Source organism: Cyprinus carpio, chromosome B19 (genome assembly GCF_018340385.1).
Source record: "Cyprinus carpio isolate SPL01 chromosome B19, ASM1834038v1, whole genome shotgun sequence".
Classification (NCBI taxonomy): domain Eukaryota; kingdom Metazoa; phylum Chordata; class Actinopteri; order Cypriniformes; family Cyprinidae; genus Cyprinus; species Cyprinus carpio.
In genome coordinates, this window is record NC_056615.1 from 15,874,752 (window position 1) to 15,893,710 (window position 18,959).

Here is an 18,959-nt window from a genome sequence, read left to right on the forward strand (position 1 = left end):
TTCTATTTCAAATAAATGCTGTTCATCGTATAATCCATCATGTCTCCACATAACATAATAAGTAGCAAAACTGCTTCCAACATAATCATTTCTGATCAAGACTGTAGTAATGAATGCTGAAAATTCAGCTTTGCCATCACATGAATAAATTAGATTTTAAAATCTATTGCAATAAAAAACAACTATATTAAATTGTAAAAAAAAAAATCACAATTTTGCTGTTTTTACTGTATAGATCAAATAAATGCAGCCTTGGTTAGTAAATCTTACTGACCCAAAATATTTGAACAGTAGTGTATATGCACTGTCATGTTCACTTCCACAAATCATGGTTCTACTTAAAAGGCTTTGGCGATTTAAAATGATCACATATATGATCACTTGTCCAGCCTTGTATCTGTGTCATGTTCCTTAGACTCAGATGACACACACAGTCTGCTCGCTGACCATCCGATGCATATAGCTCACAAAACTGTCCAAGTAGGTGGTTCTTGGCAAGAATGAGTGGCAGTGTGAACAAGACCATATGCTGTTCAGTCTAAGGTCTCACTACATGAGACTTTGTGCTTTTTAATTAGCAATGCATATACTCTGCCATGAAGCACTTAGTAATTGAACTGGATTACAATTTTCCAGAAGTAGTCCGTTATCTGTAAAACTATATATTTAATTTTTTAAGTAGCTTCCCCTAAACTGTAGTTGATGTATCTTAAGATTATCTGATGGGAAGAAAGCGATTAGAGAGACGTCTTTGACCATGTAATGACTATGACATGGGACAGTGGCTATAACAGAATGAGGTATTAGCGTCTGTAAGGCTTAAATGAGTGGGGATGAAGTTTGAAGATATGATATGACAGGCCTGTAGATCATACCCAGAGCATGGCACTGAGACCGAGGAAATGAAAGGACAAAAAAAGAGAGCTCTTTATTTCCGCAGAGATGCTGGTTGAGTGAATTAACTGGCTGAAAACCTATTAATCCGCCAAGCTGAAGTGCTTTCTTGGTTGACTGCAATGGAAGAACTCAGGCTTCCTTTCAGGATGGAATCATCTCTCTGTGCAGCTGTTAAAAAGACAGTGCTTGCGGTACACCTCCATGACGGCAAACTCGAGCACTCTCTTTGTCTTGCGATGACAGGCTGACCATTGTGATTCCCATAGGGCTTGTCATTTTGCAGCATGGGGGACGGATTATAGCGCAATGCCTTCCCCTTCAATTAGTCACTGTTCCTGTAACCCTGTGCCAATTGCCGTCTCTCAAAAATGATTTCCGCACAATGGCTTAGGTCATGTCAACTATATGTTCTGTGGGAGGTGGGAACCCTGGGAGAAACACCATTAGTCAGGTCTTGGAGCAAGAAAACAAGATGGTGCATCATGTTTCCGCAGAAAACACTGCCTGCTTGAGTCTGGAAGTGGCTAGTCATCTTTCATTTGTGATGTAGACTTTACAGCCTCTGGGAAAATGTGGGTTTATTATGTGATGTTGGACTCTGGCAACTGTACAACTGTAATGGCAGGCCCAAATAAAACATCTGGTTACAATGTGGACGGTGATATATTACTTAGCAGGTAGTTGATTTTATTGTTTGTCACTGATAAATGACTTTGGGACTATTTTATGGTATAATAAGGACAACACTTGCTTCCAGGGGGTTGGATGCAAGATCATTATTAAAATGAACAGGAAGGTCTTCTGTTTAGCACTTAGTAGGGCTACTAAAGAAATAACAAGGCAATGCTTCTTAAAAGGTTTGAAATAAGTTCCACTGTTAGACCAACAATAATGAGAAGAGGAAAAATTCTCAGTTTTCCGTTCTCTACTTCTAAACCAACTCTTAGTTGCTGATGAGAACGTATTTTGGTATTTTTATTATGCTTAAATCTTTACTATATAAACCATTTTTCAACCACGATTCCGGAGAGATGTGATCTGTTTTTTCTCTTTACAAAAATAATTTAATGAAGAAAAATATATAAAAAAAGTATTTATGTGGAAAGTGTTTTTTTTTCAGGAACAGAAAGTAAAAAAAAAAAAAAAAAAAATCTATATGAAATAAAAATAAATATACATACATTTGAACAATTTCATGCATTTTTGTTGAATAAAAGTATTTCTTTAAAATTTCTTTGAAAATATAAAAAATACAATTTAAAAACATTATACTGACCCAAATATTCCAAACTTCCAATTAAAGTGTATATATAATTATTAATTATTTAATATATAAATAAAAAATGCTGCTTGTAAATCGATTTCATCGGTATACAGTGGCTACTTTTGAATGACCATCAAATGCAAAAAGATGTTTGGAACCAGATGGTGTAGTTACGGCATCTACCTGCAGGGGTTAACATGAAGTTAAAATCTAGATCCCTTGATCTGAACAAACAGATTTCATTACATGCAGTCAGTTCTAAATATCGGTTTTGACAACAAAATCATACTTTTGTGTGCAGTGTGAACAAAGCTTTAGATCAGCCGATGACTTGTTAAAACAAACTCCTGACTAAGTAGCTTAGGGCTGAGATGTCCTACTTCTGGATTCACCTAGCCAAGTAAAAGAGAATATGTGCAATGTGAAGTGAGAGTTGGAGTTGGGCAGTTTTAGAGATGCTGGATCATGTCAGCTGCTGCAGGCGCTTACGTTTGCAGGAGGGCTGAGTACCGGACCATGTGCCGTTGGGGAAGCACATCCTTTCTGTGGAGCCAAATAGCTCATACCCCACCGAACAGCTGAAGTGCACTTTACTGCGTATCCGAAAGTCACTCTCATCTCTGCTGCCATGGGATGGTGTGCCTGGGTCACCGCATGTCCCTGATGAATCACCTAGAAACAGAGAAAGGAATAAAAAAAGACAATAGAGATTGAAAAGAGGTGAGGGTCATTTCAACTATATCGTAAATTTTCATGTCCCCATTGTATGTGTCTTAATATATTGGATAAAATATAAAACTCATCCTTTTATAAATGACATTAGATTAGTTGGTATTCTTAATATCACTATTAAGTGAAAAAATGGGCTGAACTTTAAATAGTTTTACTGCTTTCTTTATGCAGATATTACCATTCTTGGCATATAACCTTATAACATGGAAAAAAAACCTGCTAAAAGTCTTTTTGGGAATATTTAGTTTTAATTTGCTACTGATTTTTTTTTGTTTTACCATGTGTCCTCAATTTTACTTTCCTTCCCGTTAGTCTTTTATAAGTCGTTTAACAATTCATGAATGACATCATTCTCCTGGAAATAAGAGTTTTGATGGGAAAACATCAGCAAAACATTAGTACGTTTAAGTAATGGAGTTGATGAATTGTATGCATTAGTTGGCTTATTTCACTCTGACACATTCCATCTTGTTTGATACAATTACGGGAAAAAATTAAATCAAGTATTTTTATTGCTATCGTGTTCATTTCTTGTGATTGTGTAAATGAAAAGTTATAATTAAAGTGCCTGAGGCTGACGAGCATATTTGTAAAAGTCTCTTTTATAGAAATACCTTCTTAAACACACAAGCATATTCAAATTACTGTAGAAATATGAGTCAGAAAAAGAAACCGAGATAGTGTAAAGAAACATACTTTATTATAGGTTTATTAGGTTTATTACTTTATTATAGGTTTATTCTACTGCCAAATGAATAAAAAAGGATGACTAGTCCTGCACCTGTTTTCCAGCCCCTCTCTGGATGTAATCTTGGAGGAGGACATCTTTTTTTTTTCATGCACTCAAGGCTTTGCTACAGCTCTCTGGAAATTGATATTCCTGATTGATTCCTGCTGCTTCCATATATCTGAGCTCAGGGCCCTGCAGCCTTGCACCTCACCTGAACCTGAGCTCCATTCATCATCAGCACACAAACGCACACAATCACACAGAGACACACACCTGCACACGCACATTTATTCTCACACAGGGCTTATGAATAATCTTGACACACCAAAAAATATAGAAAGTGATTGGTTGTGATAGTGTCACGTCGCATAGAAGTTTCACGTTCAGTGTGCACAGACAAATCACCTGCTACTGGAAACCTGGTTAGGACTCAGTGTTACAAACCATGACTTATTGCTCAAACCCTGGACAAGAGAGCTAAAATAGATCAGTGGCTGCTTGTACCAGCTGTGCACAAGTTATAACACCAGAACTATAGGTTTTTAAGTTACAATTCACGCATTATTGCATTGCACAATTATACTTAGTTGAAACCTCACACATAACAATAAATAGCAGGCTTATTAAATTGGTAACACTTTAGTATAGGGACCAATTCTCACTATTAACTAGTTGCTTATTAGAATGCCTATTATATACATATTGGCTGTTTATAAGTGCTTATAAAGCACATATTCTGCATGACCATATTCTACATTCTTAATCCTACCCAATATCTAAATTTAACAACTACCTTACTCTTAATAAGATACAAATAAAGAGTTTATTGAGGCAGAAGTTGTAGTAAATGGTTTGTTAATGGTGAGAATTGGACCTTAAAATAAAGTATGAGCATTAAGTTGTATCAAAATACTTCATGTTTTACATTACAATATTGTTGAAATTGTATTAATTCACATGGTTTTAAAATTACGTAAATATCTGACTTCATAGCAAAAGTTCAGAATAAAATGAATAGCATGTCATGCTCTGTCACGACTCAGGCATGCTAGGATTTAGAAATTAAAATGTAAAATTTGTATTCATTTTTAGATACAGATGCATATTTAGATATAGATTATCTATAAATAAATATTTCATTTTATTTATATAATTAGAAACTACCATTAAAAAAGTTTGGTGTCTTTACTTTTTTAAAATTTAATTTCATTCAGCATCAAAAGTGAAAAATGAATAAATGTGACAGTAATTTTTGTAACAATGTAAGTCTTTACTAATTCAAATAAATTGTTATTTTGAACTTTTCATTGTTTTCACAAAAATATTGAGCAGCACATCTGTTTTCAACATTGATAATAATATCAATATCACCAAATCAGCATGTAAGAATGATTTCTAAATGATCACGTGACACAAAAGACTGGAGTAATGGCTTCTGAAAATTCAGCTTTGCAATCACAAAAATAAATAACATTTTATTATTTGTATTTGAATATTTCACACCATCACTGTTTTACTGTAAATCTTCTTAATGGTTGAATAAATGTACACATCATATGTGACTACACAATACTTTACAGAAAGCTTACAACCTGGGCTAACTTTTGCCTTAGGACAAAATTGTACTATTAAATTATGTACAGACTTTGTTACAAACTTAGTATTCATTACATGTGAACTTTAAGTCTCAAAGACCTTATGAACATTTGTTGCAACTGCAACCCTACCCAGCACCTTAAAGGTAAAAACTGCCATCTCATATCAGGCCAGCAGACATCCAAACCAAGCCTTTGTCAATGAAACCAGCCAGCTCCATAAACAAGTAATGATTTATTTAAGAACAGGCAGCTGTATGGAAAAAAAAAAAACATCTCCTGATCTAATACATCAGTGTGGCTGGAGAGTTTGGTGGGCAGGGCTAGTGGCGGGCGGCCCAGGGGACAGATTAAAATGGCTGTTATTAAAGGGCTGTGGGCTGTTCCTCTTACTTATTAATACGTCAGTGGGCTGCTTGAACAGGCTCTTCTGCTGAAGGGCCAGTTGTTGACCCTTGCATGACTGGCAGCTTTTTATCCCGCAGACTTTGTTGTACAGTAAATTGCAGACATGTGCCATACATCACACAGCGGGGACTCGCGCACCAGACAGACAAGATGCATGTTGACGTAAACTTGAAGTTAAGTGCGGAGGATGGATTTCCTCTCAGAGAACAAGCACACAGAGGGGTCTATTTCTCAGGTTGTGGTGTGATGAAGAAACAGGCACCCTACCGGTCATGCTAAGATGAAGTAGCGAACATTTCTTAGAGTACCGCCATGTGCAGAGATACGTTGTGACAGCGACATGTACTTTTCTTGGGGCGTGATACAGCAGGGCACCTCGTATTGGTAAACTCTCTCCGGGGCAGAGCGAGTAGTAAATTTCCTGGGAGGTCTATGTATGTTTGTATGTCACTGCGGAACAGGGTGTGTGTTTTTATGTCATGTTCCATCTTTGTCTTTCTTGCTGGTGGCAGAGGACGAGAGGAGCGAGAGCCGGGAGAAGTGGGTGTTTGGACTCCCAAGAGCGTGTTCTGTCAGGGAGAGAGTGCTGACCAAGCATAACACTTCAAGGGCAGACGGAGGGGACTGCTGTATTAGCCGTCCCGCTGGAACTCTTCCACTTATCTGCAATGGCAGCCCTGAGACCACCGTAGACGTGGGAGGAGAGGGTATATGTCCATTTGTGTGTCACAAATTGATGTACAGCCACTTCTGATCAAAAAAGTCACCGCAAACATGCAGTTCACACTTTGAGGCAACACTGCTGACAGGATTACGTCAGATAAAAACTGACGCAATATTAAATGTCAATTTTCTGCATCCACACAAAACCTGAGTGGAAGAGAAGTGGGACACTGAACATGGATTATTGATCAGTGGCATCTTCGGTGGCTTTCAGCAGTCAGGGCTGATTTTTCACTTTAGGTCAAATATGCTTTTGGACAGATATGGGTCAGATACAAAATAGCTGAAATGAGCTTTAGCCTAGCATTCACCCAACATTGAAATTCGGTTATCTTTTAGTCACCACCATGTTGTTCCAAACTGTATGACGGACTTTCGTCTGTGGAACATAAAAGAAGATATTCTAAGAAATGTGTTTTTTGTCCATACAATGACAGTCAATGTGGTCCAGTGTTCTTTTAAACATCATTGACCTTTATTATATGGATAAAAACAGCTGAAACGGCCATCAAAATGTCTTCTTGTGTTACCCACTAGACATTTCAAACTGAAACTGATGTGAAACGTGCAATAGGCCCATATTTTCAATGAGCTTGGGTTGCATTCCTCCCATAATTCCCTGCACTGACTCTAAAATTTCACATAAAAAAGGCAAAAGTTCCCTTTGAAAAATGGAACTGATTGATAGCATCCACGCTAAAATCCACTTAAGTCCCTTCAGTTCTACTGGAAAGGCAACTTAAGGGGCCGTTAAGACGACAACATTTCAGCCAAAAACAGTAAACTTTTTATGCATTTTGCCTGTTTGTTAACACAACAACAGCGTTTTGGGGACTGAAAACACATAATTTTGAAAACAGGTTTCAAAGTGCAAGTTTTTGAAAATGCCACAGTTATTGTTTCCATGTAAACACCCAATATGGAATCTGTGGAGTGCGTAGTACGTGTTAGGTATGTAGACATGCGCAGTACGTGTCGATTTTAAAGGCAAGCACAAACAAACATAAACAGCAATGGCGGAGTACATGGTAGTGTTGTTGCTGCTCAAGAGTTTGCTAACGCAGCTAAAGCTGCTATCGCTATGAATGAGGAGCAGAGCAATTCATTTCCCTACAGGTACTGTTTACTAACAAGGTGACAGCGCCAACTACTGGCCTCGCATACGTAATGCAGCATTTTTGGCAGTTTTATGTGTAAACGTGAATTGTTTTGAAAACGTTGTCATGTATACATGAAACTTTTTAAAAATGCAAGGAAAAAACTTTTCTGTTTTTGACTACATCGTTGACCTGTAAACGTAGCCTGGAGTAGGCTACTTTTCTACTCTTAAAATTTTTTAGGAGGAAAGCACCGAAGATGCTTAGGAACCTATTTTACCTGTCAGTTTTCTTCTTCTTCTTCCACTCTGGAAGTCTATGGCAGCCCATAGAACTGCTTGCAGAAATGTTATGAAATTTTGCCACACAGATAACCATAGCAAATTTGGAGTCTCTATCTCAAACTTTCAAGCACCACCAATGGGCCAAATTTGCACTCATATTTCTGCTAATAACTTTCGAACCATAAGGTCTAGAAGCAAAATTCTTTGTTCCTCTGAGTCGAATGCATACCAAAATGTGAATTTCGACAGGTCAAAAGTTTTTTTTGCAATTTTGAATTATGAGAAAAATCTACTTTTTCAAACTTTTCCTAGACTGTTTGTTTGATTTTCACCAAACCGGGCTCAGATCATCTTCAGACAATGCTGGCAAAAAGTTATACAAAGATTTCTAATAGACCAAACCGTTCTCATAAAGCGTGTTAACAAATTTGATGAAATTCGTGCAAAAATGGACATGAGGCTATATCTTTGCAACACTTTAGCGGATTCTGAATAAACATATTATACCAAGCATTACCTGAGGGCACATGAGTGGTTTCGGCTCAGCACCACCTACTGGTCAAAAGATCTTAAAAATTGACATTTCTGCTTATAACCTCTGACCAGTTTCACCAAAAATCATAAAATTGACCTTGATAGATTTGGAATGGCACACTGAATCAAACAATACCCAATTTACCTTTGTCAGCCTTTTTGGGCATCAACCGTTTTAAGTTTTGTATTAAAATGCTTTATCAACAAAGGTCTTTAACAGGGGTCTCCACCCCTGCTCCTGGAGAGCATCCATACTGCAGAGTTCAGCTTCAACCCTAATCACATATAGCTGAACCAGCTAATCAAGGTGTTCAGGGCTATTTAATTACAGACAGGTGTGTTGAAACTGCTTGGAACTTATGTCTGGACGGTTCAGTGACCCCTGGTCTTTACTAAGGCCCTGTCCACATAAACGCATATATTTTAAAAACCGCAGCTTTTTCTGTAGATTTTCAAAAACTGTGTTATCATGTAGACAGCGAAACCGGAGATTTTGGCTTGTGACGTTGGAGCATTCGCTGTTATCCCTGCCTACTGGAAACTTTTTCAGGCTTCTGATTGGCCAACATGGCTTTACGGTGGATATTATATCGCCACCTGTTGGCTTGGCATGCTCTTGACATTGCTTCATAGCATGCTTTCGCGTTTTCATATGGACGGAAATTATTTTCAAAATGGAAGAAAGAAAAACTCTGTTAATAAAATACCCGTGAACGTGTGGACATGGCCTTAGTAATTCAAGACATCACCTTAGCTCTTAATTTTACCTTTGTTTACATTGGCCTCTTAATTGCTGCTTGCAGCTCAATTTTTATTTGCTCTTATCCTAGTTTTAAAGGTACACTCTGTACTTGTTGCACTAGCTGGAATAGCAATAGTCTTGAACTGATCTTAAAACAAAGTGTGGATGCAGCAAAAGCAGTAGTTTTTTAGTTACCAATGCCATTATGAATGCGTACAAATGCTCTACTTGCAGCAAGCAATTATTATTTTATTATCTGAAAGAAAGTGTTTTCGACTGATGGGGGTGATATAAATTGTCACAAAAAAATTCCAATAGTTAAATGTTGTGCAAAATCCAAATTACATGTTCTTTTCTAGCCTCATAGTGCTGGACTAGCAGCTTGTCCAAACCACAAGCAGATTGGAAGCAATTTCATTTTTTTGTGTTCTCATGTTCCTTTAGGGACATAGGAGTGACACACTTCACCTTCAAGAAAAGCAGAATCCCTGCGGTCTAAGCTAGCAGCTGCTCTGTCTCAATCAGTGTGCAGTCAGCTCACTCTATCTGCAGTCAAGCAGTGCCAGAAAGCTCAAGCAGAGCTGGAAAGTTAAGTCTTGAGAGAGGCTCACTGCTAGAGGCTGCTCCTTTAACTGCAGCCCTCACATTCTTACAGCCGCTCTAATTGGACCACATGAAGTTAAGGTGTGAGCAGGTAGAGAACAGAAGATCTTCCCACCAGGTGGACTCTAAAACCCTCACTGATGCAGACTAGTATATGTGCTAATTGGGTACCAGGCTGTTTCGAGGGCAAAGAGTAAATGGTTGTTTGTTGATTTTAAGAGGGTCGCATCATTTCATAACTTCGTAAGGCTTTGCCTCAGAGACTTCTCTCTGGAAGCAGGCAATTAGAAGAGGCCGGCAACAAGGTCAAAGGCTTGTAATAGCTTCAGTTTGGACTCTTATTAAAACAAAAGGTTGTAAAACAGCACGGGACATCACTAAATGATCTCAAGAGCTGCTCGTGCAACAGATGCACACACAAAAATATCAGCTCAGTTCTTTTTAACAGTCTGCAGTCCCCTGCGCGAGCGCATGTTTGTGTGTACAAACGCCTTCAGCACAGCACACAGGAAAAAGGATGAAGTTGTGCCGCTATAATTTTGAGCCATGAAACCCAGAAAGCCCTGGAGGCAGATGAACAGTACCAGGAAGGAGAATAATGCCTCCTAGGACCAAGAGGAAGAGAGATTTCTCTTTCTGTCTAGCTGTTGTTCTCTCTTTGCCTCCTCCTTTCTGGGTCATGGATCTCTGTAGAGGATTGGAGCATATACAGTGGGATTGGAAAGAGACAATGTCTGTATATACGCTTTATGGGTCACTATCATTTAATGCAGGTTTAATGGATAAACAGTGGCTGTTTAAAAACCTGCAAACTGCATTTGAGCGTCACATTTATGCAAAGACTGTCTGGAAGTTTCCAGCAACATGTAATTTTTCTAGGTACATTCACACTGACGGTGATTTGTGATGACAAAGCGAGCAGAAGTGATTTGTTTTCAATGAGAGTTGGTGATCAGAGGCAACATGCACTCAAAAAATGGATTTTTCCTGCTTGTGCAATTTGGTTAATTAAAGTGAGCTAATGCAACACAATTCTTGAACATTTTGTCACAGCTTAATTTCATTGCGTGCAATCAATTTGAATCTGTCAAATGGAAATTTACTTAATCCATTTGTGTTGGGACTACATGAGGCATGTTGGACATTACTGTGAACATTATTTTTTCAAATCTGTTCTTTAATTCACTTAGTACTATACCAAATTACATCATGGTTATTTCAGTCTTCTTGTATGCTATAAAGAAACAAGTCAATAGGCAATCTTTAGTACAAATCGAAAGTAAGATTAAACAAAGGTATTATAGTAGCAACATATTGTAGTAATATTTTTTTATTAAACATTATTTAATCAATTTAACTAATAGTACAAAGTAAGCTATACAATAATGCTGAGCAGATTTTGACTTGCGTCACTGTACCTTCTGTCCTTATTTTTTTTTAAATGCTCTGTTATATGACAACATCACAATTTTATGTTTAATCCACACTGCCGCTTAGGGTTGGTAAGATTTTTAATATTTTTAAAAAAGAAATATCACCAAAGCTGCATTCATTTAATCAAAAATACACTAAAACAATAATATTAAAAAAGCTATTATAATTTATAAAAATGTCAGTGTCACTTCAGAAATCATTCAAATATGCTGATTTGCTGAAGAAACATTTCTTATTATAAATGTTCAAAAACAGGCTTAGTATTTTTGTGGACATTGTTATACTTTTTTCAGGATTCTTTGTTGAATTGAAAGACATCCAAGTGTAAAATGAGTACAACAGAGATCCAGCGACCAGCAATATCTATTGTTGAACGACTGAAGTCATTAGAGTTAGCACATCTTACTAACAACTGCAGAAGCATCATGGGAATGAGGCGTGACATTGCTGATTACAAAAGTAGAGCTGCTTAGCCTAACAAATGCTCAGTCTGAACAGTTACAGACAGTATTTTAGTCATCTTACCCACACACATCACCACAAGCCATTTGTGGTCATTCTTTAAACAATCTCAAATACAATGGACTAATTTATAGCTTGAAAAAAATAGCAAATCAAGTGTTTATCATGAACAATGATTCTGATGGCTAGATTAAAAACACAAGGACACTACAATCAACCAAACCAATTAAAGTTCAGTCTACAGGCTTAAACAAACAGCAGTCCAACCTTCAGTACAATTTCCAATAATTCAAGGGCTCCTTCTCAATACCAAGAGCATACAAACATGCAATATTTTCTTTTAGGAGGGAGAATGGAGTCCTCCACTACCAAGTCAGTGGTTCGGTGCACAAAATCTTTTTTTTAAAGGGCACAACAGACTATTCTAGGCAACGAGAGGGACTTGTTGAGCTCACTGAACTGGAGTATGTGGTATAAAACCATTCAAAATGCCAGTTACTGAGCAGTTCTCTCCCTATATGCCTTTCCTGCGTGTTTGTAGTCAAGTCAAGTCAAGTCTGCTTTATTGTCAATTCTTCCACATGTACAGTACATACATACAGAGAATCGAAATTGCGTTACTCTCAGACCCCCGGTGCATACAGATAACACTAACAGTAGAGCTTAAAAATCTAGATCAAATATAAAATATAAGATAAAACTATACAATAAGGGAATGTAAAAAAGACATAATAGAAAAAATAAAATAAAAATAAGGTTAAATAAAAGCAGCGCAAGGCACATGGCAGATAGAGTGCAAACCAGTGAACAAACAGTGCAGATAAAAAGATTTTTAGTGCATAAAAAAAATAGCTTATTCAGTCTGATTAAAAGTGACAAAGTGACAAAGGGCTCAGAGCAGTTATTTTACCAAACTGACTGATGAGGAGGTAGAATGATGTCAGATCCATGGTGAATGAGGTAGTGAGCAGACCACTGCTGCACAAAGTGACTGGTGCATGACATTCGTATGTTAGAGGGAGGGGGGTGGAAGGACCTGGGGATGTGGGACCTGGGGGGGGGGGGGGGGTTTCATAGTTCAGTGGTGCCTGAGGCAGAAGAGGGACGGGGGGTAAGTTCGGGAGCGAGTTCAGCTTCCTGACAGCCTGATGGATGAAGCTGTCCTTCAGTCTGCTGGTCCTGGCCTGGAGACTCCGCAGTCTCCTCCCTGATGGCAGCAGACTGAAGAAGCTGTGTGACGGGTGAGTGGGATCACCTGCAATGCAGAGGGCTTTTCGAGTGAGACAGGTTCCATAAATGTCCTGGAGGGAGGGAGAGAGACACCAATGATCTTCTCAGCTGCTCTCACTATGCGTTGCAGAGTCTTCCGGCAGGACGCGTTGCAGTCGCCATACCACACAGTGATGCAGCTGGTCAGAATGCTCTCGATGGTGCCTCTGTAGAAGGTGTACATGATGGGGGGTGGGGCTCTGGCTCTCCTCAGTTTGCGGAGGAAGTAGAGACGCTGCTGTGATTTCTTGGCCAGTGCTGCGGTGTTGTCGGTCCAGGAGAGGTCCTCTGTGATGTGCACACCCAGGAACTTGGTACTGCTCACTCTCTCCACAGTCGCACCGTTGATGGTCAGAGGAACATGCTGAGTGTGCGCTCTCCTGAAGTCCACAACAATCTCCTTCGTCTTCTCCACGTTCAGAGAGAGATTGTTGTCACTGCACCACCCGGCCAGGCGGCTCACCTCGCTCCCTGTAGTTTGTCTCATCTCTGTTGCTAATGAGACCCACCACAGTCGTGTCATCCGCAAACTTAATGAAGAGGTTGGAGTTGTGTGACGGTGTGCAGTCGTGTTTCAAAAAATTCAAAATTACTTTGACCATCACACATCCTTGGGGGGCCCCAGTGTTCAGTGTGATGATGCTGGATGTGTTGCTGCCGACACGTACTGCCTGAGGTCTTCCAGTCAGAAAGTCCAACAGCCAGTTGCACAGCGAAGTGTTGAGCCCCCAGCTCGACCAGTTTGTGAATGAACTGTTGAGGGATGATTGTGTTGAATGCTGAACTGAAGTCTATGAACAGCATTCTGACGTATGAGTCTTTTTCCTCTAGATGTGTGAGTGCTGAGTGGAGGGTAGTTGAGATGGCATCATCGGTCGAGCGGTTGGACCGATATGCAAACTGGAATGGGTCCAGGGAGGGGGGGAGGGCAGACTTGATGTGGTGCATGACTAGCCGTTCGAAGCACTTCATGAGGATGGGAGTAAGTGCAACAGGACGGTAGTCATTGAAGCATGATGGAGATGGCTTCTTCGGGACTGGAATGATGGTGGTAGCTTTGAAGCATGTGGGAACAACAGCTTGACTAAGTGAGATGTTGAAAATGTCTGTGAAGACATCAGTGAGTTCTGCTGCACAGTCTCTCAGTACACGCCCAGGAATGTTGTCAGGACCCGGAGCTTTGCGTGCATTGATCCTGCTGAAGGATCTCCTCACGCTGTCTGGGGTCAGCATCATCACCTGGTCACTGGGAGGAGGTGGAGTCTTCTGTGCAGTGGAGCTGTTTTGTGCCTCAAAGCGAGCGAAGAAGGTGTTCAGCTCGTTCAGCAGAGAGATGTTGCTGTCACAGGTCCGCTGTGGGGGCTTGTAGTCCGTAATGGTCTGTATCCCCTGCCACAGGCTCCGAGTGTCTCTGCTGTCGCTGAATTGATGGGCTATCCTCCTGGAGTACTGTCTCTTAGCCTCTCTGATGCCGCGGGATAGGTTGGCCCTGGCTGTTCTCAGGCCCCCCTCGTCTCCAGCTCTGAAGGCAGCGTTCCGCGTCTCCAGGAGTCTGTAGACTTCCCCTGTCATCCACGGCTTCTTCTGGTTGGCCCGGACAGTAATGGTTTTTGTGACTGTTACATCCTCAATACACTTGGTGATGTAGGCAGTGACAGTCTCCGAGTACTCCTGGAGGTCAGTGGAGTTATTATAAGTGGCAGCCTGCTTAAACATATTCCAGTCAGTTGTATCAAAGCAGTCCTGAAGAGCCTCAGACGATCCTTCTGGCCACACTTGAATCTGTTTCTGAACTGGTTTGGCGACTTTAACGAGCGCGGTCTGTATGCGGGCATTAGCATGACAGTGATGTGGTCTGAGGCACCGAGGTGGGGGAGGGGGGAGGGCTTTGTAAGCTCCTCTCTGTGTGGTGTAAACAAAGTCTAAAATGTTTTTACCTCTTGTTGGAAAGTTAAGGTGTTGGTGTATTTTAGGAAATACACTCTTTAAGTCAGCATGGTTGAAATCCCCAGCTATGATGAGAAGAAAAGCATCGGGGTGTGCTGTCTGCTGCTCACTGATGTGCTGGTACAGTTCATTTAGTGCATCGTTCCGGTTGCTGTTGCTGTTGTTCGGGGGAATGTAAACCGAAACGAGCAGTATGGCAGTATATCCCCTCCACAAGAAACAACTTATCTCAGTACATACACAACGCAGATTTGTCCAAGATGGCGGCGCGTCCACACGCAGCGGCTTCTCTCTGTCCCGACAGAACGGTGTTTTTTCGTGTTTTTTGTCTTGTGAGTCGCAGTGTTTTTGTACGTCGTCATCGCGTCTATCTGTCTTTAAGCACGCATACAGTTGTGAGTTTCTACTGGATGTCGGCAGAGCCGCATTTTTTAGTTAAACTCCGCGCACGCGGAACTGCTGCGAGATCTCGAACTGCTCCGGAGGCCTACATCATCACCGACCCCCTCTACTGCATCTCGCCCACAGCGGAGGCGCCACAAGCGGCGTGAGAGGAAGCAGAAGAGGGGTAAGCGCGGAGGTATCCGGGCTAGGCTAACGGCTAACCCACACAAGCCATCCATCCCCACCGTCGTACTGGCTAACGTACGCTCTTTGGACAATAAACTGGACTACATCCGATTACTACGTTCAACTCAGAGGACTGTAAGAGACTGTTGTGTGTTTGTATTCACGGAAACATGGCTCAGCGACAGCGCGTTCCGGACTGCGCCATTCAGCTCGACCAGCTGACGTGCTATCGAGCGGACAGAGCTCGCGTCGCGGGAGGAAAAACCCGCGGCGGCGGGCTTTGTGTTTACATCAATGACGCGTGGTGCCGCGATGCTGTTGTGATCTGCAAACACTGCTCACCCCTGGTGGAGTTTATGATTATTAAGTATATAATTATTAAGTATATAATGTATATAATTCCCTTTAAAGTCTTCAAGGACAATGTGAAAGTGTGGTATAATAAGAGTTAGTAGAATGAGGCATTGGACACAGGGGTCCTTGATTCGCAATAATTCTATGTGACAAAGGCTCAGCTGCAGCCAGCACACAGAGTTCAGAAATATTTGAAGTGGCCTTGCAGAGCGTTTTGTGCACGGATGGTGTATGGCTTATGTAAAATCTCTCTAAGCCATATTTGGTGCTCAACAAAACTCATGCTGTACGTGTGGGAGTAGGAACCCACAGGCGGAGCCCTTTGAGGTTCCCCTCTGGATTTTCCCCAGTTAGTACAAGCCTTTCCATTCCATTTACAGAATGAACAATGGAACGGTAGGGTATTGCGTTGTGTTTGTTATGAAATGTGCATGTTCGGTCTGGTCTCCGCAGTTCGTCTTGATTCTGAGAGTCCCCTGTTCCTGTTGTAAAGACTACACAACATAAACAGACATGGACTCCTGCAGTTGCATCTGTGTATTTCTCCATTCCCAAAGCAATCTGCATGTAATCTCAATAAAAAGCACAGAAAATGTATAAAAAACAGCACAGCAAACCCACAGATTAATTATACACCTCACAGATGTCAGATGCAGGCTTAAGGCAGCACCCCACCAGCCGATTTTTCAGCCGTAAACTTCATTTACATAGTCATCGGACAGTCAGAGGGAGTCCTGGCCACGTCTCTCAGCAGGAGAGTGTTAACAGCCCCGGCGACTCAAACTTCTGCTGAGTTAATGGTTCTGCCACTGGGCCGGATTCTCACAGCCTTGCTGGGTGTCCAATGAGTTTCTTCTCACACAGAAGAACTGACAAGCTTTATTTGAAGACATTTTGCTGCTTGGAAGTCATCCAAACTTATATCCCACCAATTGTTAACTGTGATTGTGCAACTGATCTATTTTCTGAGGTTCTCCCACACTTAAATGACTAATAAAATGAGTAATTTAATAAAAAGCAGAGGCAGAACAGACTGTGTTTTTAGAAAGCAAATCTATTTCTAACTCAAGCTGTGCATGAACATATACTCTTAATAGCAAGCCCTGAAGGAATAAACGCACCCATGCATTCAGAGAGAAAAGATACTAAACAAATTGCATGCTAATTCAGCCTATTACAAGTCTGTCTGTGCAGTATCCCTGTTTAGCAAGCTACACATGATGGGGACTTGGAATAGGACCCCCTTGAAAATGAGATGGTGCATCTCAAGGGGTTTATCCTCAAGAATATATTTGCTGCAATTGGAAAGAAATGTCATAGGCTTTAGTCTGTGAAGATTCTCTTCAATTTAGAGCCAGTCATTTTGACAGAACATGGCCAGATTTCAGCAAAAACAGTCAGTAGGTGTAAGACCTTAAAGGATTAGTTCACCCAAAAAGGAAAAATTAGCTTGTGTTTTACTCACGCTCGAGCCATCCTAGGTGTATATGACTCTGATTGGATTCGTCTGAAAGAAGAAAGTCATATATACCTAGGATGGCTTGAGGGTGAGTAAAACACAGGCTAATTTTCATTTTTGGGTGAACTAACCCTTTAAACCAAAACTGAGTTGCTTTGACTCTAGATAGTCCAATAAGCAAAAAGTTAATACTGAGTAAAGGTCTACTGACACCAAGGAAGATAACTATAACTAAAGTTTTAATAATAATAATTCTGATTCTGAGAATAAGTGCACATCACAACTATAATGATAACGACACCTAGGAATGCTATAGTTGGAATCACTTCATGCAGACATTAACTGCAGTATGCATTTAAAATAAACAGAACGTTGATGTGGATGCTAATATAGTTATAGTTATGTTTATAGTTGTTTTAGACAAAGTTTTGACGGTTCTTCTTTTTTCAGCTTCATTTTTGCTCCAAGTACGAAAACTGTTTCAAATTTAACTGTCACGTGTCTCACAGCAGTGGTGTTTTATTTCCCGTATGAATCAGTATTTTTTAGACTGATTAAACTTACTAGCATATCAATATATATTATACAGAAAGAGTCCCTGAAAAATCCCCACCACTAAAACATAGACTGACATTCTGGAACACAGACAAAAGCAGAGTGTTACAAACATTAACAACTTCTAGAGTTGGACTATATATCAAGACTTTTGGAACAGCATTCAGCCAATCAAACTGGCTGAAGGCTAAAACAGAACTAGAAATAACTGTAGTAAAATATCAAGTAAATTATTCTCTGCCAGAGAAAATATTTACAAAAGAAGCCAAAGCATGAAGTGTTTTGCTAACACAGGCAATGGACTGATCCAAAACTGTTTTATGAAATATCAGAAATCTTGGAATATCGCCTGCCCAATCAAATTAGTTGACTGGAAATTTTGTGGAGCACATGCTGTTTATATACCTAACCTTAGGGCAAGTTCTGCTTTAGCCAGACACAGTTGCTATAGGTAAAAGGCCTAGTTAAGTTAAGAGGGCGCTCATATCTGTTCACAAACACAGACCCTGATGGCTTCTGCATCTGTGTGATGTCAACAAGAGAGATGCTTATGCAGGGGTATATATGGAAATCAGGCAATCATCTCTACCAATAAAATGCCAATGACATCAACCATAGAATTAATGAAGCTAACACTATCCAAAATCTCTTCTGAGGCAGCATGTTATGACTCTTAGTATCTTTAATTGCGCAGATAGCATTGACGGATGTGTGTGCTCGTCCTACCTGAGCAAAAGGGCATGGGTGCGCTCCAATGGCCGTTGAGCTGGCAGGTTCGTGAGGACTCGCCCTTCAGTTGCCGGCCACCCGTGCAGCTGTAGCGCACCGTGGCGCCAAAGGTGAACTTGTCCCCGCTCAGCACTCCATTGGGAGGAGATCCAGGATGTCCGCAGTCCACCACTATCCAATACACATGCAGACGCAGAAAAGTGCGAACACGGTTACTGGATAGGCAAACACATTCACATAAATGTAAGGAATTATTATTATTATTATGATTATACTAAAACAAAGGACTTGAAACAAAGCTGCTCTTTACTATTAATTATACAATCATTCTGGTCGATCTCAATGATTACGGTGCGAATTCAGCTTCCTGCAGGAGCACTAAGATCAGCACTTTCTACAAGTTTGCTCCTTTCCTTAGCTCAGACCTCAGTGTAATACTCTGTATAAAAATAATGGATATAATTTAATTTATATTTAATTTTAAAAAATAATAATTTGATGTAATAATAAAATAATTTATTTAATAACATTTATTTTAATTTAATTAAAATGGTATTAAATGTGCACAGAA

At 40.2% G+C, this 18,959-nt stretch overlaps 1 protein-coding gene across 5 annotated transcripts in view; it reads right to left on the bottom strand.

The window, feature by feature from the left end:
• Nucleotides 1-18,959, bottom strand: part of csmd3b (CUB and Sushi multiple domains 3b) — a 370,548-nt gene that overhangs the window by 25,481 nt on the left and 326,108 nt on the right. For all 5 annotated transcript variants that reach the window (XM_042745476.1, XM_042745479.1, XM_042745477.1 and 2 more), the window contains 2 exons: nucleotides 18,386-18,559; nucleotides 2,651-2,833 (listed from right to left, as the gene is read on the bottom strand). In XM_042745476.1, the coding sequence (XP_042601410.1) occupies nucleotides 2,651-2,833; nucleotides 18,386-18,559 (357 nt within the window). The remainder of the gene's footprint in view (nucleotides 1-2,650; nucleotides 2,834-18,385; nucleotides 18,560-18,959) is intronic.